Here is a 23,193-nt window from a genome sequence, read left to right as displayed (position 1 = left end):
ATGACCACACAATCAATGTCCTTCACAGACATTATGTGATTACATAAACTGAGTGATGGTGGTGTGAGGACAGAAACAATTACTCACTGGAGACACACACAAAAGCAAGGCAACTTCAAGTCTCATGCGATGAGAAAACACACGCGAAGGCCATGCACAGTAACACAATCACACACAGGAAGGCACCACAACGCCAGCTGAGAAACACAAAAGAAAATCAACCTTGCCAATTAAAGGGAACAGGCGTTGTTTCTTTTAAAAGGGAGGTAATGGGTTTTTAGACCTTTGCTTTCATGACTGACAGACGACTTTGAGAGGAGTCATGAACCATTTTGTTGATTTGTTTCTTAGTTGTAAGAAATGTTTCACTCGTTCAGGGTGCACCTCTCACCCAATGACCGCTGGGTTTAGCTGTTCAGCTGACCCCGAATGGGACAAGCAGAAACCCAAGATAATGGATGGATGGATAGATGGATGGAGGAAATGTTTCCTCATGTTTTCCTTATTTTCCTACAATAATTTTTAATGAGATGTAATGTTCATTCTTTATATTTCATAATATTCAGAGGACAGAGATGTTAAGCAGATAAAACATATTATGTATGTGTTTTGGCAACTGAGGATTAGTTTGCAGGACATAATCGTTATGGTCCCACCTTTCTGTGTGAACAACTTGAACGTGCATTGTTTTGCAGATGGGTTGGAGGACAAAGACACGGGGGAAGTCACACTCCAAGCTTTCCATGTGTGCCAGTAAGCAGGGAAATGAGTTCCATGCCACATCCACACACAAATACTTTGCGTGTTTCTCCCGTCATGCCAATTCCTACCAAACGTGGAGGGAGAGGAAGAGAGTGAGCGAGGAAGGGATGGAAAGACCTTGCACGGAGTGAATGATGTCAATAACACACAATGCCTGAGGGGAGAGCGCTGGGTAATTGTTGTGTTTCTATGTGTATGTGTGTGTGTGTGTTTCAGAGGATGCTTGCTTTACAGTTTCTTTTGCCTGCCTTTTGTTTTTGTCCGCGGGTGGCAAGGGACACACTCGGCAGCTCCTTCAGTCCTGCCCCCCCATGTCAGCGTGTGTTCTTGCATGTGTCCCTGCTCATGTGTTTGTCTGTGAAATCCTGTGTGTGCCACTGAGACTGTGCGAGTCGGGCTGTGAGAAAACAAGTTCATGTCTGTCAGAGTGTGTGTCCTAGGAGTTTCATGGTGTATGAGCAGGACTGACTGACTTTGAGAGCAGCAATTAGAGGGATAATATTCTAAGTACATGTGTTTTAAATGCTATAAGACAAATAAAGGTTTTATTAGAAAAATCTAACACCATAATAATAATTCCGAACAAAACTTTATAGATTTTTTTTTTATGCCTGAGCAGGAGCAATAAGTGTTAAACACATATGGTCTATGGTTAATTACAGCCTCTCCCTCTTCTCCATCATCAGATTGACCTTCCGTTGGACATTGCTCACAGCGCCCTCCATCAGTCTGGGCAGTGTCAACTCTCGCCCCTTTTCTCTACCTAACAGCTCACCACTATTACAGGACAAAGAACTCTTCCAAGTTTGTTCTCCGTCTCTGGACCAGCCTCTGTCTTTGCCTTTGAAGCCAAGGGAGGGTCCGAGTGTGTTTGGAGAGGTTGATGAGCGAGTGAGGGGGATCCTGGCTTGACTATAGAGATGGAAATTCTTGTTCCCTGGGGTAGTTTGTCTCTCCGTGGGGTCTGGAGTGCACCTGGAGGATCCATGATGAGACACCAGGGAACGCAGCCCAAGGAGCTCCTCTTGAGCTTGAGACAAAACAGCAGTCAGCTCCTCCCTCTCCTCACACTCCCGTCTTACGGTGTCTTGGAGTAACACCACCTGAGAAAGACAGTAGAACTAGACTGAGTATACCTCTGCAAGTCATCTAGTTTAGTTGAGTTAAGTGACAGAGCTGGAGTCAGGATTTGTTTGGTTTAGCATACCATGAGACTGAACCTGGGGTAAACACAGGTTTAAAATCACACATACCAACACCTCTTAAATCCACTTATTTTCAAGTTCACAGTTTGCGTTCTTAGAACAATAGAAGTTTTACAACAGCTTTACCAAAAGAAAGACAACCCAGTATTGAGCCAAGATTGCCCAGGGTTTGTATTGTTGTGCCTGAACAAGACAAAATAAATCAATTGAGAAGAAGATAAAAAGCTGAAGATAATGGTGATCATTATGGACAGCCTGCTGAAATTAATAAGCTGATAATTTAGAAAATAGACTCACATTAGGGGCCCTTGCATTGTTTTTCACAATCACAAAGCACATCTTAAATTGCTGGTGCTATCCACTCAGACATGAAGCTTCTGTCACCAATTACATCTGATAAATACAAACTGCAGGCTTGACAGCCAGACCGGGAAAATAGAAGGAAAAAAAAAGGGTTCACTTTGAATCCTCAGCCAAATGAACAGGGCTGCTCTTCCAAGACCCTTCTTTGCCTTCTTATCACTTCACATGTTTCCTACCAATATGGTGCACAACCATTAATACTGCTCACTGGGCCATTTAATTACAAACATGTGCCATTTAATGGTTCCCATCATTACGACCATCTGCTGTTTGATGACAGACACGTGTTGTATACATCTCAAAATGGTCAGGGTAACACATTTAAATAGTAAAATTCAACAGATACTATGTGGATGATTCAGGCATCCTCCTGTTGGCGTTGGCATCACACAAATCACAAGTCATTGGCTGCTGTGTTTCAACATATGACCTGTTTAAACAACAGAAAATGTGGAGGCTGGCTCCAGGAATACCTGAAGTCACATACACATAACAGGAAAAAAGCTGTTTTTACAGCATAAACAAACATGTTTACAGCCTGGTACAACAAACTAAACAGGTCTGATTAGTTATTGTCATCACTGGCACACACTGTACAGGGGGGAATTTTTTAAACCGCTCTGTTTTGATTTTGAAAACGATATGCGTAATCCATAGTTAGGCGCGTAGCTGACATGATTGACAGGTGGGCGCAATTTAACAGTTCATCAGGAGGCTTAAAACCTGCCTCTTCGGCTTTCAGCCTGTCGTTAAGTTGACTGAAAGTTAGGCTGAGATTTCCAGCATGGCGGCGGATGACGATGAGCTTCCGGAGCCCCCTGCTGTAACAGATGGCTGACGTCACTCAGGCTTCATCCATTAATATTTACAGTCTATGGTAGATAAAAGGGAAATTAGCTATTAAGTGATGAAAAACCTTTTACTTTTATTTCTAAGCCTCAGAGGTTGATGCCTGAACCCAATAAATGTTCACCATTTCAGTATGCTGGCTTCATTAGTTTTCAAGCACCAGCAGCCCCTAAACAATAACCTCTGGTTTCTTTGTGTAACATTGATACCTGCAGGTCTGCCAAAAACGAGTCCTGCGAAAGAAACTCAACAAATTTCAAAACGAAGCATCAAGGTTACGAGACTTTTCTCACTGTACATGAAGTGGATCTGCTCAAAGAAAGGACTTAGCAAAGTGTATAAAATGTAATTTACTGTTGCCTTAAGGTGGTGCTGAAACTATAACCTAACACTGGCATGTAGCTGTCTTTAGGCCTTCACTGACATCATGTGAAATGTATAGCAGATTGAACATTACACAAGAGTTACAAAATGCGCCTTTTATGACAGCATGGAATTTGGGTGCGTTGCCATGGCCATGTTTGTTCTGGTATAACCCCTGCTAATGGCCAAATATACCCCAATGTTTTAAGTTCAAGCCAAAATGGTTCCAGTCCTGTTGGGCTCTAGGTTTGGGCACCATGGGTCTTTAGTAAGTTAATTATGAACGACAAATTTAGTAAATTTAAGTAAAAAATAATGTCTAGTCTACTTTGTAAATATTCAGTCTTACATTAATGTGATCAAAACTGCTGTTTGTTTCTATTGTTCAGAGTTTCTTTTAGAGTTTTGTCAAAAAAACCCATTCATTCCCTTGATTCAGTCCACCTTTAATCAGCAGAGGAATGAAGTTAAACTATAAACCTGTAAAATAAGGTGATTGTTTGAGACCCTGCTGAATTAGCTCAGTATACCTGACCATTTTAGATTTTCCCTGTTTGCTGTCATGCAGAATAGTTAGTACAAATAATGACCATGACAGTTATAGTCAGTTAATACTGATGTGTCTTAAGTCTTAACACATGTGTATGTGTTAATAAGTCATTATAAGCCACTATACCCATGTTTCATGTGCAGTGTGTCATGCTAAAATACCATTATGCAATTATTGTGAGAGAAAGTGTGACAGTTTGCACACGTTTTACCAGTTCATCATTAAGGAACTGGTAAAACGTGTGCAAACTTAAGGCTTAATGCATAAGGCTCCTTCTAGCCAGTTTAAATGCAGGCATGATTGTGTGTGTGTGTGTGTGTGTGTGTGTGTGTGTGTGTGTGTGTGTGTGTGTGTGTGAGTTGATGATGTGCATGCCAGTCTGACTGGAGAGGCAGACAGCCTTGATTAGGGGCTCCTAGTGAGAGCAGGATTACAGGGCGAGTAGATGGAAGTCACACGCAGACCCACAGGGCCCCTGCTTTTAATCTAACTCTGTAAACCACATTCCACCAGCAACACGGAGCCCCCTCCCCAACACACACACACACACACACACACACACACACACACACACACACACACACACACACACACACACACACACACACACACACACACACACACACACACACACACACACACACACACACACACACACACACACACTTTTTTTTTCATCTTGCATGTGTGTGTGTTCTATGTTACTTAAGTGTCATTAGCAGAAGGTCATAGGTCAGGCTTCTTTTTTTCAAGACACAATTACCTTTTCCTCTTGTCTAGGTCCATCTTTAACAAAGCCAGAGGGGGAGGGGAGGAGATGAGAGGGGGGTGGAGAATGAGGGAGTTAAGGAGAGAAAGGGAGTGAGATATAGAGAGATAGAGAGAGCAGAAAGAAAACTAACACAGAAAAAAAGAATGTGAGGGCAAGAGTTTTGTTGCAGAGAGACAAAAACAAATCAAATCAGAAAGAGAGGAGAGAGATTGATACTAAATGGGGCTCTAAAAGAGGAAGTTAGGAGGTGTCAATATTTCACCAACTACATCAATGTACTGTGTTAACCACTGAAAGGCAGTGCTTGTACAAGATTATACTCATTTATATACTTCCCCTTTTCTTGTCCAAATACTGCAAAAATCTGCAAATCCATTGTTATATATTTCTTACATACAAAAAAACCTGTGCTGTCCAAAATGTTAACAAAGCTGGATTCTGTGTATAATGACAATAAGGGGACTTATATTTAGGTTAAGACCGCACACTACAAGATTAATATACACAGGGAAACACTTCACATTTCAGCTAGTAAAGATTCTTGTTTTGTTTTTGTTTAGGCAATATTAAAAAAACGACTTATGACCTTTTCTAAATGACTAAAAAGCTAGTTTCTCCTGAAATGTGTTGTTGCATTGAGATATCTTAAAAACTGACAAAGTGAAAGCTCACTCACACTACAACCGTATCTTGGCAACAGAGCGTTATCACAAGGTCATGATCAAAAGCTAATTATCTCCCCTTCTTGTAGTTCTCAAATGTGCAGAGATCAATAAAAGTTTCATGAAGATAAAAGATCAAACTGATAGAAGATAGATGGTTGATGAATATGGAAGAACTGAGAGAGATCATTACAATTGAAGAACACAGTCAAAGGCTAGCAATTCAATAAGAAAGATCAAGAAGAAACAGAGGTCATCTAGAAGGATCATATTGATTAATTCACTTTTAAACTACACAGTGAAAGAAGAAGGGCCTATTAAATAAGATGAGAAAGAAAAGACACAAATGTTGGTGGCGGGGGGAGAGCGTCTGTGCCAAAGGGCCATGGATGACACAAAAGAGCACGTCAGCTGTGAAATTGGCATCAGGGCACCTTGAACTGGTCAAAGCTATCTAAACAGGCTCTCTGTGAGGGATGAGACTGTGGAGGAGGAGGAAAGGGAGGACTGTTTGACTACAACAGCAACAAAGATGAACAGGAGGAGAGGAGGTGAAGAAACAGTGACAATAGAGAGACCTGACTTCAGCTAGTTTGACCTAAGAAAGGATGGTAAACCCAACGTGAATGATACGTTTTCTCTGATATTGATTGATTTGTATATTACTAAACCACACAGATAAATGAACCTCCAGCTTTAAAAGTCATTGTTTGGTCGTTAACAGCCCTCAATGAATCATGGACAGTATCGTCACTTTTGGGCAGCATGTGAACAACAACTGCGACCATTGTTCAGGGTGAAATTCAAAATCTGCAAAAGAAGCATCTGACTCCTCTAGTAATGGTTTTTAGTTTAAAGGTCACATATTTTTCTTTTTTTCCTTTTTCAAACAGTTTAAATAAGCCTCAGAGATCCCCAAAACAAAATATCAATCTCTATAGGACACAGGAAACACAGTAATTAGCATTAATGCTAACTAGTCAAGTACTTGCCATTAGATTTGCCATGTTGACTGTGTGAGACTGTTATGTTATGACAAAAAATGAATGAACACCGCTCTGAATATGAAACTGTCCTAATACAAATGTCAAATATGATGATATATTTTGTAGTTTTGTGGTTTGTTTTTTTGTTGAAAATTACAAATCAAATGGTTCCAACAAGGTTAAAACTGATGATATTCAAAGGAACAATTTGTTCCATGTGGTCGACTGTTATCCACAGAAAGAAGCACAACACCAACGAGAGAGGATGAGGGTCTGAAATCATTATAGCTAAATGTGATTATCTTGCCTGTTAAAACATAAAATTACTTTGAGTGACGTTAGATAGATTTTCATTGCTAATGGTGGAAGCTGAACAACAAAGACAAGACCTACTATGATCCTGTCCATAACAACTTCATCAAAAAATCTTCATAAAATCTGATTGAGAGAAGAAAGACTTGCCTGAAAAAAATATCTGGACAGTTTCAAAGTGACAACAATACGTTTCCTCTTTCTAAAACAGATGAAAGCCAAGGACATAAATAAAGAAGGAAAGTTGGACATGATGAAGATAAAGGTGTTTGTTCATGCACGATTTTTTGTGTTCATGAATGTGACTGTGTGTTTGACAGCTGAGATGTGCGACTACTTTCCTAAAGACAATGTTAACATCCAAACACAGACTTATACACATGACATACACATCAAATGGATACTCTTCTTCCTGTACTCTATTTGTTCTTGTTCAGTAAATTAGGTTCCTTCCCTCTCTTTCATTTACTTGTTCACACACACAGCACACGTACACATACAGAGTTGCCTTCCTTCCTTCAGGCTCTTCATATGTACACCCCTTCCTGCCTCCCCTATGCACTGCCTCCCTCTTTTCATTTTTGTGTCACTTTTTAATTCAGCTCCATTTGAAAGGTGCTGGCACAGAAATCCATCACTGCACACTCTGCTGCCAAAGCAAATATGAACTGTGTGTGCCACCATCTCTCTCTCTCTCTCTCTCTCTCTCTCTCTCTCTCCATTAAAACTCTTCTTGCTGTGACCATACTCACTACATTACTTTTTTGAGAACTGTTGGCAGAAAAACCCACAAGTAAAAACAGATCAATCAATTGCAAATCTGTCTTTTGACATCCCCTTCTCTCTTTTGAGATGCAGAAACATTAGCAGCACACGTGCACACACTCTCACCTCTTCTTGTAGTTCAGCATTCTTCCAAGTCATCAGCTGTAATTCAGCTTTAGCTTGGCTCAGCTGAGATGCCTCTTGCTGAAGCTCCTGGTGTATCTCCTCCTCTCTTCTCCTCCTCTCCTGCTGCAGCTTATCTTGTAGTTTCTGCAGCTCTTTCTCTCTCTCTTCCAGCTGAAGAAGCAGACAAAATGTTGGGAATATTTACTCATGTAAAAAGGTGAGCGATAAAACCTGATGTTGGGTCCATTATGGATATTATGAAGGCTTGCACGTAGCATTACACAACATATCATGGTATCATGGAAAAAAATCAAGACCACCAAAGTTTTTATGTGATTTTTTAATTAAAATCTAATTTTGTTTGAACTGTTTGGTGGGTTGTGCCTGACAGTGTAACTGGTTTCCAGTTCAGTAAGCTCAAAGGACTGGTTTGGTTTAGGAGCGGCTGTGGCTCAGTGGTAGAGTATAGGTCGTCTCTCAACCTGAGGGTCAGGGGTTCAATCCAAAGCTCCTGCAGCAAAACATGTCCATACTTAACACTTAGCTTGAAGTGTATGCATGTGTATGAATGAAAGAATGAATGGATTAGTTCATACTGATGGTCTCTCTACATAGCAGCATCTACCATCAGTGTGTGAATGGGTGTGACTTACAGTATAAAAGCACTTTGAGTGATCAGAAGATAAGAAAAGCGCTATACAAGCTCATTTAAGCTAATAGCGTGCTAGCAAGAGTCAGAGTCAGCAACACTGTGCATGGTTAATAATGAATACTCAGTTATACCATAAATACTAAATAGAGTTCCACTGTAAGGAATGAACTCACATAATGCAACCATTTAGTACCAAATGCTTTGGAAAGACTGCAGGAAATCAACAGGACTTTCTAATTCTGCATCATATGTTGTGGGCAACACACTTTGCTACCTTGTCTGGGTGTTGTACAGGACATGTGCAGTGCGGGAGTTTGTATTGCAAGACACATTAGGAACTGATTATATCGAAATTCTCAGTTTTACTTTGGAAATTCCTTTACTGTCACTACGTGTTATATCAGTATTCAGTCTGTTGAAATGTTCTCTTCTTTTGGTTGTTACTCAATCTGTAAGTTTTAGTGCTGTTGGCAGATCCAAGCATGGTGTAGGTTACAATAGAAAACTATTTCACCTTCTGTTTTATTTTTTTCCGTTGTCTCATAGGCTGATGCAGAGATCTCTCTATCTCTGAGTCTCTTTCTGTACTTCCTCAAAGAGACTCATCACAGCGTCATCCACACTGTCTGCATGTCTGTCAGAAGTCTCTACAGTGTGTGTTCATAATGGTGATTCAAACCATGCAGAGGGCATGAAAGGGAATTAATCACACATATTCAGACATGCAAACAGTACCACAGACTGTTAAGAAGTGCACTAAGCACAGTAACAAAGAGGGAACTCCTGCTCTTAAACTCCTGGAAGGCATAGAGAGAAAACAGACAGACAGACTATTAATGTGGAGGGAAGTAAATCAACCGACACAGTGAAGACACAGAAGGCAAGAACAAAAAGTTACCAAAGAGGACAGTCTGCAACAAATCTTGCAATTTATTCAGATATTTTCACAAAGTATGATGAATAAAAGATGTGAAAAGAGGAGGGGGGGGGGAGGTAGGACAGGAGGTAGGACAGGAAAGCTGACAAGAGGGGATGTAGAGATTTGACATTGATGTATTTTTGAAGTGATAACTTCTGATGTTTTTATTATTTTTCTTTTTTTGAATTTGCATCACCAGGAACTCACCTTCAGCTGAAGCTGTGTGTTGTCTTGCTGAAGCTGCAGATGCAGAAGTTGGTTCTTTTCCCTGTCAATTGTCAGCTCTAACTCCACCTCCCTGCGAAGATCCTCCGCCTGCTCCCTCAGGTGCAATGCATTCTGGGTTCTCTGCTCCTCCAGTGAAGAAGCCAACTTTAAAATATAAGACAAATACCATTACCACATTAAAGGGGACATAGTATTTTACAGTGTTTTTGAACATATATTTCGGTAACCTGTGTGTCTACAGACCCACAAAATGTGAAAAAAACCCATGCAGTCCTTTGAAGGGTTGCAAAATGCTGGGAATTTTCAAAGTTGGAAACTTTCCATGGGAATTACCGGTAACAAGAATTGATGGGAATAAACAGGAATACACCGGGAATTTACAACATTGAAGGTTGGTCTTTAACAGGGAACTTAAATATAGTTGGGGAAATATATTTTAGCATAATCTTGACTAAAACAACCAGATTTCATGCAAGTACACTTGAATATTGATGCTATTCCTCAATCACATGCACATAGCACACTGCTTACTGCAGGGCTATTGATGCATCGCCCCCTACATGCACTGTGCATTTCTCCACCACATGCACAGATGATTTCTAGAACCCTGGACTACACTTTTGAGCCCAGAGCACAAGACTATTGAAGCCACACATTTTAGCCCGTGGACTTCATAAAGTGAAGTAAGTTTTGATGATTATATGGGGTAATATATTTTTTAAAAATTGATGTATGGTAATGGAATCAAATGGAATATTTCCAAAACTCCACAGCTTAAACTTTCCACCCTATTGCAACCGTAGTCCTTTGTTTGTGGTCTGCGTAAGTCTTATAACACAGATAAAAATGCTCAGTTTCGAATTTGCTCAACTTGTGATGTCACAAGTTGGATTCTGGTAAAACCCTCCCTTGACCTGATATCTCCACCCATGGACCGCAGGGGACTTTTTGAAAAGGTGGAAAAGGAGTATAATATGTCCTCTTTAAGATTATGTCTTCATTCTCACACATAATAATGACAATCCTTTTCAACATGGGACATTCAACATTTAAAACAGAGAATATGAGCTTTAAAAAAAAACAGTTTAATCTTAAAACGAAACATTATTGTGATATGGTGAAGTGCGTGATGAAAACTGAAAGCTATTTCAGTCTAGCCCACATCCTAAGTCCTGTCTCAGAGTCTCGCATGAAGTGTTGATTTTTCATGATATAAACAGGAAGGATGAAGGCCACACAAAGCTGTGTTACCAAGTTTAATAAGTAGCACAGAGGCATGCACAAGGAGACATCAGTGGTCTATCAAACTGTTGGACACAAAACACTCCGGCTAAACTGTTAATAATTCCAATGATAGTTTTTAGTATGGGAAGGTTTATGAAAAGATCTGATATTGCACTTTAACCCTGCTTCTGTAAACACACTTCTCAGAAATGACGTCCTACCCACAGTCTCAACCCTCTAAACGACACTTTTGATAAACGTGTTTTTGTTCCAGGCTGCTTCAAATATATAATTTCTGGTGAAGGCTCTAAATAGAAACAATGTCTTAACCCCTTTCATGATATACGACAGGGACTTTGGTAATGAAAAGCTTTGTTACGGTGCGTGACAACGACAGCAGCCTGACCGACTTTGTCAACAAACTGTGACTGTCCAAATTTGAATTGCTGTAACTGTAGGGGCAAAGTGACATGTAATTACTTTTTAGTCAGTCTTGGTCGAGTGTACCTTGCTTTCTTGGAGATCAGACAAAGTCAGCGTCAGTGTCCTGGGCTCTGTTCATAGTGGCTCTGATTGTGTTTATCCGAGTGTGCGGTTGTGTGCATTTATGCTTGCGAGTGAAAAAAGAGAAACAGTTGGATGAGGGCGTCAGAAAAAAAAGAGGGACTGGCGTGTGAAAATGTGTGTGATGGAGCCTGTGTGTGCGTGTGTGTTATGCTTGTGGTTTGCGAGACTGTATGAAAGACTAAGATTGCGTGTGTTGGATCAAATAAGAAAACACCACTTCCTTTTTGCTTGGTGAATGTACGTGTGAGGAGCAAGGATGGTGACCGTGTGTATATCCTTTTCTGTGTGAGTGTGTGTGTGTGTGTGTGTGTGTGTGTGTGTGTGTGTGTGTGTGTGTGTGTATGGATACACAGCTGTTGTTTGTATTTAAAAAGACCACTTCCTTTCCCTATGTAAAAGCCCATGTGAGGTCAGGAAGCCCATTATGCACAATAAGCTAAAATGACTTCTGTATGTGTGTGAGCCATCCTCGTGCATACATGTGCAATATAGCCTCATTAATTATTTGGCATATACTGAATGTGACCGTTTATATCTAGAGTATGTTTTGGTTCTTAAGGGGATTAAGAGTAGGGTACTTAAAAAAAAAAGACAAATAAATCTGTTTCTTTTCAATCACTTTGATCAGAAATCTGATGACACAGTGAGTTTCCCATTTGTGGGGTTAAGTCAGTGGATAAGATCAAGAAACCATAAAGTTAAAGATACCCAATAAGAACTTTTTGAATGATTTTTAAGATTTTTGCATCGGATGGATCTTTTTGTTCTTCTGAGTCAAACCATGAAAATGGAAAAGGCATCATTTTTAATATATAATCCAATAATGTAATCTTTATGTTACAAAGAATGTTGTGAGTATAATTTAATTAGTTTTACATGAGAAATCCAAAGTTCTCTAGTCTAGTCTAGGATTTTACTTCATTTACAAATATTTAGTTAAAGAGACTCTGTTTAATTATTTTAACGAATAAATTAATAATTACAACCTGACAACTGAAGAAAGAGACCTCCACCTTAAAAATAATGTTTGTCTCTTAAAATGTAAAACAAGAAATAATCCTAAAGCAAAGCAAAGATACTTTTTCATACACTTAAATTCATTTGGAAAAAAGTTTAACTTGTGAAAATTACGATTCAACTATATTTGATACAATGAGTTCTTTCTTTCTTTTCTGGTAAAAGCTCCTCTTTGTTGTGATGTTTGACTAAACCTCAGTGACTCTTGCCGCCAGACAGTCAGACGGTGTAAGAGACACATTGCTACACTGTCTGACTAATAAAAGACAGTTTGGTTTGTGCCTCTGTGTGTGTGGATTCAGTTTATCTGGTGTCAACAGACCGGTGGTCTCAAAGCCTTATAATCTTCACCACATCATGTGCGTCAGGATCCTCCCTATTAAACTACTCTGAACTGTGACAATGGCCTGGATGCCATCCTAACCCTTCATTTAATTCAACAGACTGAATCTAAATGCCTGCTAGTCGTAAAATGATACATCACAGTCACTTAAGATCATAGGGAATGTTTTGATTTGTTATGTATAGACCAAATAACCACTATCATGTTGCACAAAAGACATTTAGATTACTCTGGTAAAACATCTAAATCAGCTTTTGTACCAAATACCATTATTAAAGACTATCTGCTGATACCGAGTGTATAATTTAATATCATATTTATAATTTTCTAGATAATTCAAAGACACAGTAATGTCCCTGTAATGCTGGACTAATTCAACATTAGCTAATATGCTGATTTATTTGGACAGCTTTAAAGGAACATAATGGGGCATTTTGGCAAACATGCTTGAAATAGACTTAGGTTCATATGAGGTCATCTTTGTCCTTTTGTTTGATTGGTGCAGATAATGTCTGATCAGTAGCAACAGGGTTGTTGTGTTGGTGAAGAAATACCTTGAGAGCTGTTTCCTCTCTGTAGTATTCCTCCATCTGTTTCAGTTCCTTTTCATGGGACTGTATCAAAATGTGCCTGTTAACACAGACATGAACAAGGAAAACAGAGACTATGTTAATTAGGGTAACACGCAAACAGGCTGAAGCATTCAGTCAATCAGATGTCTTGTTTTCTAATGATAGAACTGTATGCATAATGTTGAATTTCCTCTGGACTACTGCACATTTAAAACCAAGACTTAATCTAAATACCTCACAACATTAAGCATCTGTCAAGTGTAATGAGAAGATAAATGCAGCATCAGGTCATCTGAACAGAAACATCTGATTTCATGTTCAAATAGCAACTGCCCTAGGACTAAATAACTCATCTCCATCTGTTTCTAAAAGCATTATCGCTGTGCTGTAAAAGCCTGAAGACTCCCATATGAGACCAGATAACATATTCACAGTCAGTGACCGCTTTAGGCTCTGGAGGTTTACTAAAAACCCTATGTGCAATGGATGCACATGAAGAGATCCAATATAATATTTTTTTTAAATCACATCAATGTGTGCATTAATTCTCATTACCATAACACACAGTGACACAGACAGACATGAGATTTTAGCTGTAACAGGCAATGAGTGAATTAAGTGTTAAGTGCTCTTTATCTCGCTGTCTCTCTCTCTCTCTCTATTACACACACACATACACACACACACACACACACAGACACACACATGCGTGCACCCACACACACACACACACACACACACACACACACACACACACACACACACACACACACACACACACACACACACACACACACACACACACACACACACACACATGCTTGTGCACATGAGATAGCATTAACTACTTTTACAGTGCAGCACTTTCTGCAGTTGGATAGATAAGTAAGTTAAGTAAGCCAACATCACATCCATATCTGCCGGGATCCAAAAGGCACTGATCCAATTTATATATGCTTCTTTTTTTGATGATCCTCTCAGCATGTCAGGTTACAGAAAGAATATATACCAAAAAGAAACCAAGAGGAAATGTGTCAAAGGAAGGAGAGGGGAGGAGAGGGGAGGATAAGGAAGGAAAGGAAAAAAGGAAGGGTAAGATTGAGTTGAGATAGCTAGATAGGGTTGGACTTCAATGGATTATTTGATTTTTTTTCCTGATATAATATTTCATTTCAGCATCTGGTCCAGCTTGGAAGTAGGAGCATACATCTTAGTATTCAGACAGAGACATGTTGAGAATCTGATAGCTTATTACTAATGTATATGCAGTTAGAGATGGTGTGAGAGACGCTTTAAGGAAACACTCAAAGATTTTATCCGCAGCAACAATGACAAAACTATAAAATGTGTTAAGAAAACAAAATTAATTTGTAAAAAAGTAGGAATATTCAGGTGTTGACAAATTCAGCCGCTATCTACAGCACTTCGTGTGCAGAAGTGGGCCAGTCTATATCTATATTTAAAAAAAAATGTGGCTGCTGTGTGTGTGTGTGTGTGTGTGTGTGTGTGTGTGTGTGTGTGTGTGTGTGTGTGTGTGCGCACAGTTTGCACACTCGACTCTGTGTTTATCTGATAGAGGAGCAGATGATCTACAGTATAAAAAAATGGAGCAGCTACATTACATCTCTTCCTCGTCAGGGCAGACACAATATTGTTCACTCCACTGGCTCTGGCTAATCACATCAGCTTACTCACCACAGACGCACAAACACATAACACACACACACACATAAAACACACACACACACACATAAAACACACACACACACAGAAGCACTAAAATAGATGCAGACAGACAGCCATACATGAACTAACTCCAAGAGTTTGATGCAAAAATCTGACTCGTAACGCTCATTTAAAAATGTCCCAGCCTTATAAAAGATGAGATTCAGACTCAGAGAGGAGAAATCAAGCTCACAAAATGCTGGTAAAGTTAAAAGTGCATTTTGAAAATACACACCAGTAATTCAGTAATATTTTAACTGGGAAACCCTTACCCTGAAAGTGAGGATTTGACAGCTTTATGAAGCCTTTTTAATATGTTACAAACTGCTGATGCATGCAAAGTGTGTGTGTGTGTGTGTGTGTGTGTGTGTGTGTGTGTGTGTGTGTGTGTGTGTGTGTGTGTGTGTGGGAGTATGAGAGTGTTTGAGTGCTTGCGTATTTTCATCCCACTGTCGAATGCAATTTTGACTCTCTGATTATCAAAACAAGTACACCCCTGCAAAGGTAGTGTACCAGAAGTTTTTAAATCAATTTGGAGCTGGTATGTGCACATGTGTGCGTGCGTGTTGTGACGTATGTGTCTGAACGTGTGTGTGTGTGTGACCCCCCCCCCGGGGAGCGTGAGCGTGCAAATTCAGGCCTCAGAAGGAGGTCTTGGGGGATTACAGGGAGGAATGATGGGAAAATCTGGGAGCACTCTCTCATTCACTGACACGCCAAGCTGCTTTTAAGGACAGGCGAGTGTGCATGTGTGCAAGGTGGTTTGTGTGTGTGTGTGTGTGTGTGTGTGTGTGTGAGCGGCTGCTACCTCATCAAAAGGCATATTCTATTTTTCCACGTTATGCTGATATAATCTTTGCGTGCACACGCAAACAATGGCGGCTGACTCAACTCAAAAACAATATCCCATTCTCCAAGCGATGCTTAAGGGTCATTTTAGATGCCTGCAAATATGATTTAGAGTTTAAAGTCTTCCTACACCAAACCCAGCTTCCAAAACAGGAAAAGGCTGCCTTGTAAAAATTGGATGTATGAATTTACAGAAATGTATGACAACTGAATAAAAAGAACAGAGACCCTAATAAAAGCAAAGATCTTGAAAATGATGATTTAATACTTTCCAACGTGGGACTCAATGAGAAAAAAATAAAAATAATTAAATAAAAATAAAAATAAACTGAAGAGTGGAAAACAAGCTGCATGGAGAGCAGTAAACATGGCTGGAGGAAGTATGCTAAAGCTGTGCTGTTGACATTAATCTTCTGAAGTCCTTTATTAGCCTAATTGTGCAAAGCCCGAGGCATTAAACCACTTCCCTGCATAGGGACAGACAGAAGGGAGTTTTGGGGATCATAATTTCTGTCACGAAAACATTTTTCTGCTGCTTGAAACCACTTGAAACAAGTCCTCCCACATTTAACAGATGGATGAGGAACCGCACAGATACTCTTGACCTCTCTTGACTTTTAAATCTTTTACTCACTCCACTTTCTGCCACTTTCAATGCTTTTTCCTCCACTCCCTCCTCTCTTCCCCTCCCCTGCGCTGTCGCTCTGTTTCTAACTATGTGTCAGTTATACCGAATGCGCAGTAAGCTGTCATGTCTTGTGTGTGTGTGTGTGTGTGTGTATAGATGGTGTGTAGCCCCCGTGACCCAGGCTGTGTGCATGCAAGAGTCAGACAGTGTGTGAAGTTACAGCCACAGTCACGTTCTCCATCCCTCCACCCTTCAACAACCCCTTGAACCCTGCCTCCCACCCTCTCTCTCAGTCCCACCTCAACCTGTCTTCCTTCCTGTATCCTGTCCTCCCCCCCTGTCTCTTTCCTCCCCCATCTGTTCTTTAATCCATCTCTCTCTCTTCTCACATATCTTTCCCTCACTTTCTTCACTCCCACAATCCCATCAACCCTCTTGCCTACCCTGGCCTGGGGAAACGGCTGTCTGCTTGTTACTCTGCTTGTCTTTTCACTTTCATTTCACAACTGGTTTTCATCAATATCAACAGTGTTTCAGATTACTAGCTTCAGGACTGCAGGTGCAATAAAACCAAGAGGAAATAATCCTTGATATGGCAAGTGACTGACCTTTTACAGCAGCAGTAATTTGGCTTTAATAGAAGTTGGCTTTGCATTTAATATTATTCAGCTGCACATCATTTTCTATCATCTATGATGTAGGACATATTTTTCCAATTCCTGAACCAATACTCATCAAAAAAATAAACTTTAGTTTTTTCTTACACAAAGTTTGTATTACTCTTGCTTTAAAATACTATATTAACTCATATCCTTTTAGATTTTAAATTACATGAGAGCATAAAGCCGTAGTTTCTTTTTCCACAGTGCCCTAATGGACATAAAGCTTGCAAATAGCTCAATACATGACTCATACATCCTCTGTATGAAATCTATTCTAACCCCAAAATAATTTACCACAGACATAATGGCATCGCATAAAAGGGTCCTGGAGGTGAAAGAATGACGCTTGTTCTTGGTTAGATCATGCAGCAGAGCTGTAACTATTTAAAGGACAAAATGCAGTGACAGGGCAGATGGTGGGAGGTGTGTTTCAGAGTGTGTGAGTGAGGCAGAAGGACATGAAGGGATAGAATGAGAGAACGTGGAGTCAGACGAGATTGATATAGGCAGCTTGATAAGATGAAGAGGAAGATAATTAGTGATAACACTTGAATGTGAAGGATAAATCCATTAAAATCAGATAAATTAGCAGCACTTTGCGCAGCTTTTCCCTCAGGTGGATTTCTGATTCTTCTTGTAGTGATGGTTTCTTTGGCAAAGGTTTTTTGGAGAGGAATTTGGAAAATATATAGATTTTTTTGAATGGCGAAAAGTTCAAGTCTTTGAGAGACAAGCTTGTATTTTTTTTAAATGTTTTTTTGTACAATATGGAGTGAGTAAGATGAGTCCCCTGTCTTGACCTGCTGAAGTAATGAGTCAGTCACCTGTGGAGACTAATGCTCCTGGGATTTACAGCAAGCATGAATTCTTGGTGAACAGACCTTTTTGCTTAGAACATGGGCCACTGTTGATTCCATTAGCTGAACAAAGTATCCTAAAATATTTTGCAAGACTATTGTATTGGAGAGGACTGCTGTTTTATTGTCCAGTGTCAGAGGTTCAGGGTGTTTTTCAAGTGGAATCATGCTTTTTGCTGCAGTGAAGTCATTTCCAGGAGAGAGGAATTATCACATTTTCTTCTGCTCTTCACACTGAGGTCAACTCCTTCACCTCCTTGTCCTTGCATGAAAGATAGGCATAGGAAATACTCCTTCTACTGTACTGTAGTCAGGGTCTAAAACTCCTCTGTTTTTACCCTGCATCAAGTCAGTTGCAGCGCTGCAACCAGCGCAAACACAGATTCCCACTATATGGGTCGTTTGATGAACTGAACTTGCTAAATAAAGGAGGCGTGACCAAACAGATGTTGGACAGCGAGGGTCAATCAGAGTAGGGCAACACAAATATTGACCGTCACCGGCCAGCATTGTTCAGTTTTTGCAAAACAGTATGTGATCAACAACTGACAGTATGTTCTGTACTGATTTGGACACACGGCAAAAGTGCCTGACCTCATTTATTATAGTTGCCAAAAACAGATTTTTATCCGCACTTGGCAGGTGGTGGGTGCTTATTTTGGACCCTGATTGTAGCACAGGTAAGGTAAATACAAGACAGTTTTTAAAATATTTTATGCATATTCATATTTTATAGGCTAACAGGACAGCACTGTAACACCATGTCCCCCCAGCTCAGACAACAAACAACCTCAGAAATGATGGAGAATCATTTCAGGCACAGGTCATTTAAATTTTGATCAGGCACAGAAGAGCTGAGTGTATGGCTGATTTTCTTACATGTGGAAATGTGTGTATCATAAAAGCTATATGCTGACACAGAACCAAAACTTGAATACAAACTTGATCTTTCAGATCCTGCTTTCAAAGAGGATTTGATGCGTTTGTATATTTTTTATACATTTTAATTCTCTACGCCATCTATTTATTTATCCTTACTTAGTTTCATTAGTTGAGATTTCAAAACTTAGATGTACCTTTAAGGGAGAATGAATATAATAAAAAAAAAAAAAAAAAAAAAAAAAAAAAAAAACTAATTTACTATATGAACCATATAAAAAAAGAAGCTTTTAAATGTTGACAGAGCTGATATTTCATGTTTATTGTGATTTAACTCAACTCTAACTTATTTAGCATGGCCTGCTGCCTGTTTCACAGAAATGATTTTTACATTTAAGCTTTACGACAAGACGTTTGTGTACCAGACTATGGGGATGTTTTTGTACATGCACGCCTTGTCTCAAATCTCACATGCTGTGTACTCTGTGTATCATTGAGCTTTGAGGTTCCTCACTCATTTTCAACCCCTCACTCATCATTGTTTGTTGAATGAACGTGTTGGATGGTCTTCTTTATCTCCACATAGACTGAAACTATCATGTGTTCATATTTACGTATTTACATATTAAGACAATTTTCTTCGTACCTTCTGATCCCAACACAATAGTAAAGGAGAATACAATCTTTTTATTCTATCTTATTTTGTCCTGTTATTTAATATCTTGTAATGTATTAAAGTACCTTACATTACATTTGTATGTATGAATGGCTGCTCATTGTCTGTTGGAAACTTTGATGTGCTGCTGCTGAAAAAGTGATTTTTAATCTCCTCGAGTTTCTCTCCTGGTTAAATAAAAGCTGAAAAAAAAAAGCTTGAATGGGCGTCTAAAGCCTCTGACATGCTCACAATGAAATTGCCCAAAATGATTTTCCGTGTGGTTTTTAAGATGTGCAAGTTGAAGGAATTAAGGTTGTTTTCAAGAAGCCTTAAAGTAATCCTATCTAAACTACATCCTTGAGTGTACAGCTCTCCAGCTTTATCTGGAATCAGGGACATTTAGTGAAAAAGAAAAGAAACTAGATGGATTATTGACATGGATAAACACCGGTAAAAGCAAGGTTATTGAGCAGTGTTCTGGGCAGTGTGTGACAGCCACACAGGGAGAGGTTACACCTTACATAAGAGACTGGGCACAGCTCCCAACACTCTATTACATCAACTCACTGTGTTCTCTGAGAAAGACGTAGGCAAGAACACAAACACAGGATTCCTGACTGTACTCACCCAATGTCCTCTCAGACACTAAAAAGGAGGTCGATATTTAACATTAGAACAAAACAGTCTGTCTCTGTTTCCGTACAAGACCACTCTGTGGATGAGGTGTAATGCCTGTTCCACACTCAAAGATTTATAAGCTCTTAACATATTTGATCAGATGACAATTAATCATATATTAAACAGTTATGTTCCTGTAGTGTATGGAGAGCAACAATGGGACCATAACAGCACACCACACACAAACAGATTTTGTTCAGCAACAACCAGAGGCCTGACTTTCTTTGAAACTGGAAATCTTGTGAAACTGCTCACATTCAAACGGGACTTTGCAGTAATAAAACATGATGGGCAGAAGAAATTTAGGATTGCTTTTGGACTATTTTCAACTGAAAATTCCTGAAGAAAATAGTTCACCTATGAATATAGATGTGAAGATGAGCTGTACATGTTAGAGCACAAGCTGGAGATGTTAAAATTGAAAAGGTCATCTTGTTCCCCAATTGGCTATCGTTTCTTTACACGTGAAAATTCGAGGAGTGTGTGCTGGGCTGCCCTCAGGTCACGCCCCATCAGATAAAATCAGATTGTAGATATTGAACATGTTTAATCTGTATGATTTGAAATTGTGGAACCCTCAATGTCTTCCAATCAGATCAGATCACTCTTAATATACCTCAGCTCACAGGAAAATCTTTCATGATAATCCTTAGAACCATTCAAAAAATAGGGACTTTGTTTAGGATTGTCGGAGGGGGAGAATCCAGCCCAATATTGGCGATATTCTCTCATCTTGTTATATTCCCAATAACTTTAATGCATTCCTTGATCTACAAAATGTATATTTCTACCCCAAGATTGACCTTCTTAGTGGGAGCCACATTCTTGGAAGATATGTGGCTCCCATCAAAAATGGAAACTTATGGTGCTGAAGAGTATTTGGAAAAAATGTGGTGCTTTTCTCTGGTGTGACCCCTTTCTTCTCAAATATGAACCAAAGCGGCCTGACTAAAAACACAAAAGTAACAAAAGAAAAATAATAATCTCTTAAATTTAAAATAACCAAACTGTTAGGCGGTATTTACCTGTGTGACTCTTACGCAAATGAAAAAAAGCTGTTTTCAGGGCCTTTGAAGTTGATCATTTTGTGTACCATGTGCTAAAATATAAATCAGTCATGTGTTTTTGGCATGTTACAAGTACAGAATCAGAATCCGATCCATTATATGTATAAGGTTAGGTAAGTAAATGTAATCAGAGCATTACAGATAAAACAATCATGACCTTTCTCTCCTTAGTTCTCGCATTTCCTGCTGAGCCTTCTCCAGAGCTTTCCCCGCTCGGGTCACTTCCTCTTCAGCTGTGCGGCACTTCCTGTTCGTTTGTTCCTCTCTCCGGTGCAGTGACGTCAACTGCTCTTGTAAGGTGTTGCACCTGTGCTGGCATGACAACAAACTCTCCTTTTCTTCTTCCAACTCCCCTTTTAACCTGTTGAAAATATGCAGAAGATGAGCATGTGATTAAACACACACTCAGTTATTGTCCATACGGTTATATTCCAGGGCATGTGTACACATGCTTTTAAACAATCCCTCAAATGAATACACCTGCAGGCACACAGTAAATCTACACTGAGTGACAGGTCATAGAGTGAGTGTACAGTTAGAGCAAGTCAGTTACATAAAAGCAAAGCTGGTTATTCCTCCCCTCTTCATCCTTAAAGTCAAGATCCTCGCACACAAACACTGCAAAAGTGGGACAATCCTAAATTCAACACCCATCGAGTGACAAATTTGTAATGTTGTAGTAACTTTTGTATAGTACTCAGAATATACCTTTTTCATCCACACTGGGAGACAATAAAAAATATTTAATGGGGCCCAACATGTTTTCTTTCAAATTCAGCAACTATGAGGTACGGTCTTCCGATTGATTCCTATACAGAAACCAAAACTTCTACAGCAAATAAATATCGGCTTTAGGCCATATGGTCTCCAACTTTTGGCCGTTTGGTGAATTGTTGTCTCCCATTACATTTTCTTTCAGCAATGGGGGGGTGGGGGGGCGGCTCCCTCCCACAAACCTCTCATCCCTTCTGGAATAGCCTCCACCTCCTCAGTGGAGTGCTATCATATGTTGAACTGTATAGGAGCCAGAGGGTGAGATCAGAGACTGCTGTGTGGGAAGGGAAATAAATCGACAGTGTAATTGAACACACCAGGCTGCCAGTGGCTTATAAAAAGAATACCAGCAGCTTCTATGTGAAAAAAATACACAACCCAAGTACATCTAACGCCTGCATGGAAAGATGAGAGGCTCTGTGTGTGTACGTCTGTCTGTGGTTGGGGTGTGTTCACACACATGTGTCTGCCTGCATATTAGAGTAATGCATCCCAATAGGGGCACCACTACGCCTCTGCATATCTACAATATCTGCATGCCTTTGTGCACAGATGAGTAAATGTGTGTGTGTGTGAGGAACAAGAGTCCACGCCAACTAAAGAGTGCTTCCATCTGTTGCACCAGCCTCACATGAGACTCTGCTGTGTCACTGGCACTTTATGGAGCCTAAGATCCCCTCAACTGAATCAAGAGCGAATCTCAGATGACACTAAAACCCCCATCTCTCCCTCCCTCTCTCTCTCTCTCTCTCTCTCTCTCTCTCTCTCTATTAACTCTCTCTCTCTCTCTCTCTCTCTCTCTCTCTCTCTAAGGAGTTGGAGAAGAGAAGAGAAACGCAGCACAGGAAGAGCCTGATTTGGAGGAGAATGAGTGGGATGACTAAAGAGATTGTGGGAAAGTTGGAGAAGAGAGAATATGAACGATTATTTATGTAGAGAAAATACAATAAGTGGATAGAAAAGCAAAGAGCAGAGGTTAGCATACCTGAACAGTTTTCCTCTGTGCTCGTTCTCAGAGTCTCTCAGTTGGCACAGCTGCGCCTCTCTCTGTCTCTTCTGCTCCCTGGAGACACAAAGTTCACAGCGCGGTCACTTGATTTTCAGCGTTTCTTGAGTCGGTAAATTACACATTTTCAATTGAGTCATACGCTTTTAAAAATGACAAAAATGCAATTCAGA

At 39.8% G+C, this 23,193-nt stretch overlaps 1 protein-coding gene across 1 annotated transcript in view; it reads right to left on the bottom strand.

Annotated features, from left to right (window-relative positions):
* Positions 1 to 1,288: 1,288 nt before the first annotated feature.
* Positions 1,289 to 23,193, bottom strand: part of lekr1 (Leucine-, glutamate- and lysine-rich protein 1) — a 69,203-nt gene continuing 47,298 nt past the window's right edge. The window contains exons 6-11 of the mRNA XM_029279141.2: positions 23,000 to 23,077; positions 21,398 to 21,601; positions 13,220 to 13,295; positions 9,494 to 9,658; positions 7,716 to 7,886; positions 1,289 to 1,865 (exon numbers count right to left, since the gene is read on the bottom strand). Coding sequence (XP_029134974.2) covers positions 1,419 to 1,865; positions 7,716 to 7,886; positions 9,494 to 9,658; positions 13,220 to 13,295; positions 21,398 to 21,601; positions 23,000 to 23,077 — 1,141 coding nt within the window. The 3' untranslated portion in view covers positions 1,289 to 1,418. The remainder of the gene's footprint in view (positions 1,866 to 7,715; positions 7,887 to 9,493; positions 9,659 to 13,219; positions 13,296 to 21,397; positions 21,602 to 22,999; positions 23,078 to 23,193) is intronic.

This window comes from Labrus bergylta, chromosome 11, assembly GCF_963930695.1.
Source record: "Labrus bergylta chromosome 11, fLabBer1.1, whole genome shotgun sequence".
NCBI lineage: Eukaryota > Metazoa > Chordata > Actinopteri > Labriformes > Labridae > Labrus > Labrus bergylta.
The sequence above is the reverse complement of the archived record's forward strand: the minus strand, read 5'-3'. Positions and strand labels throughout refer to the sequence as shown.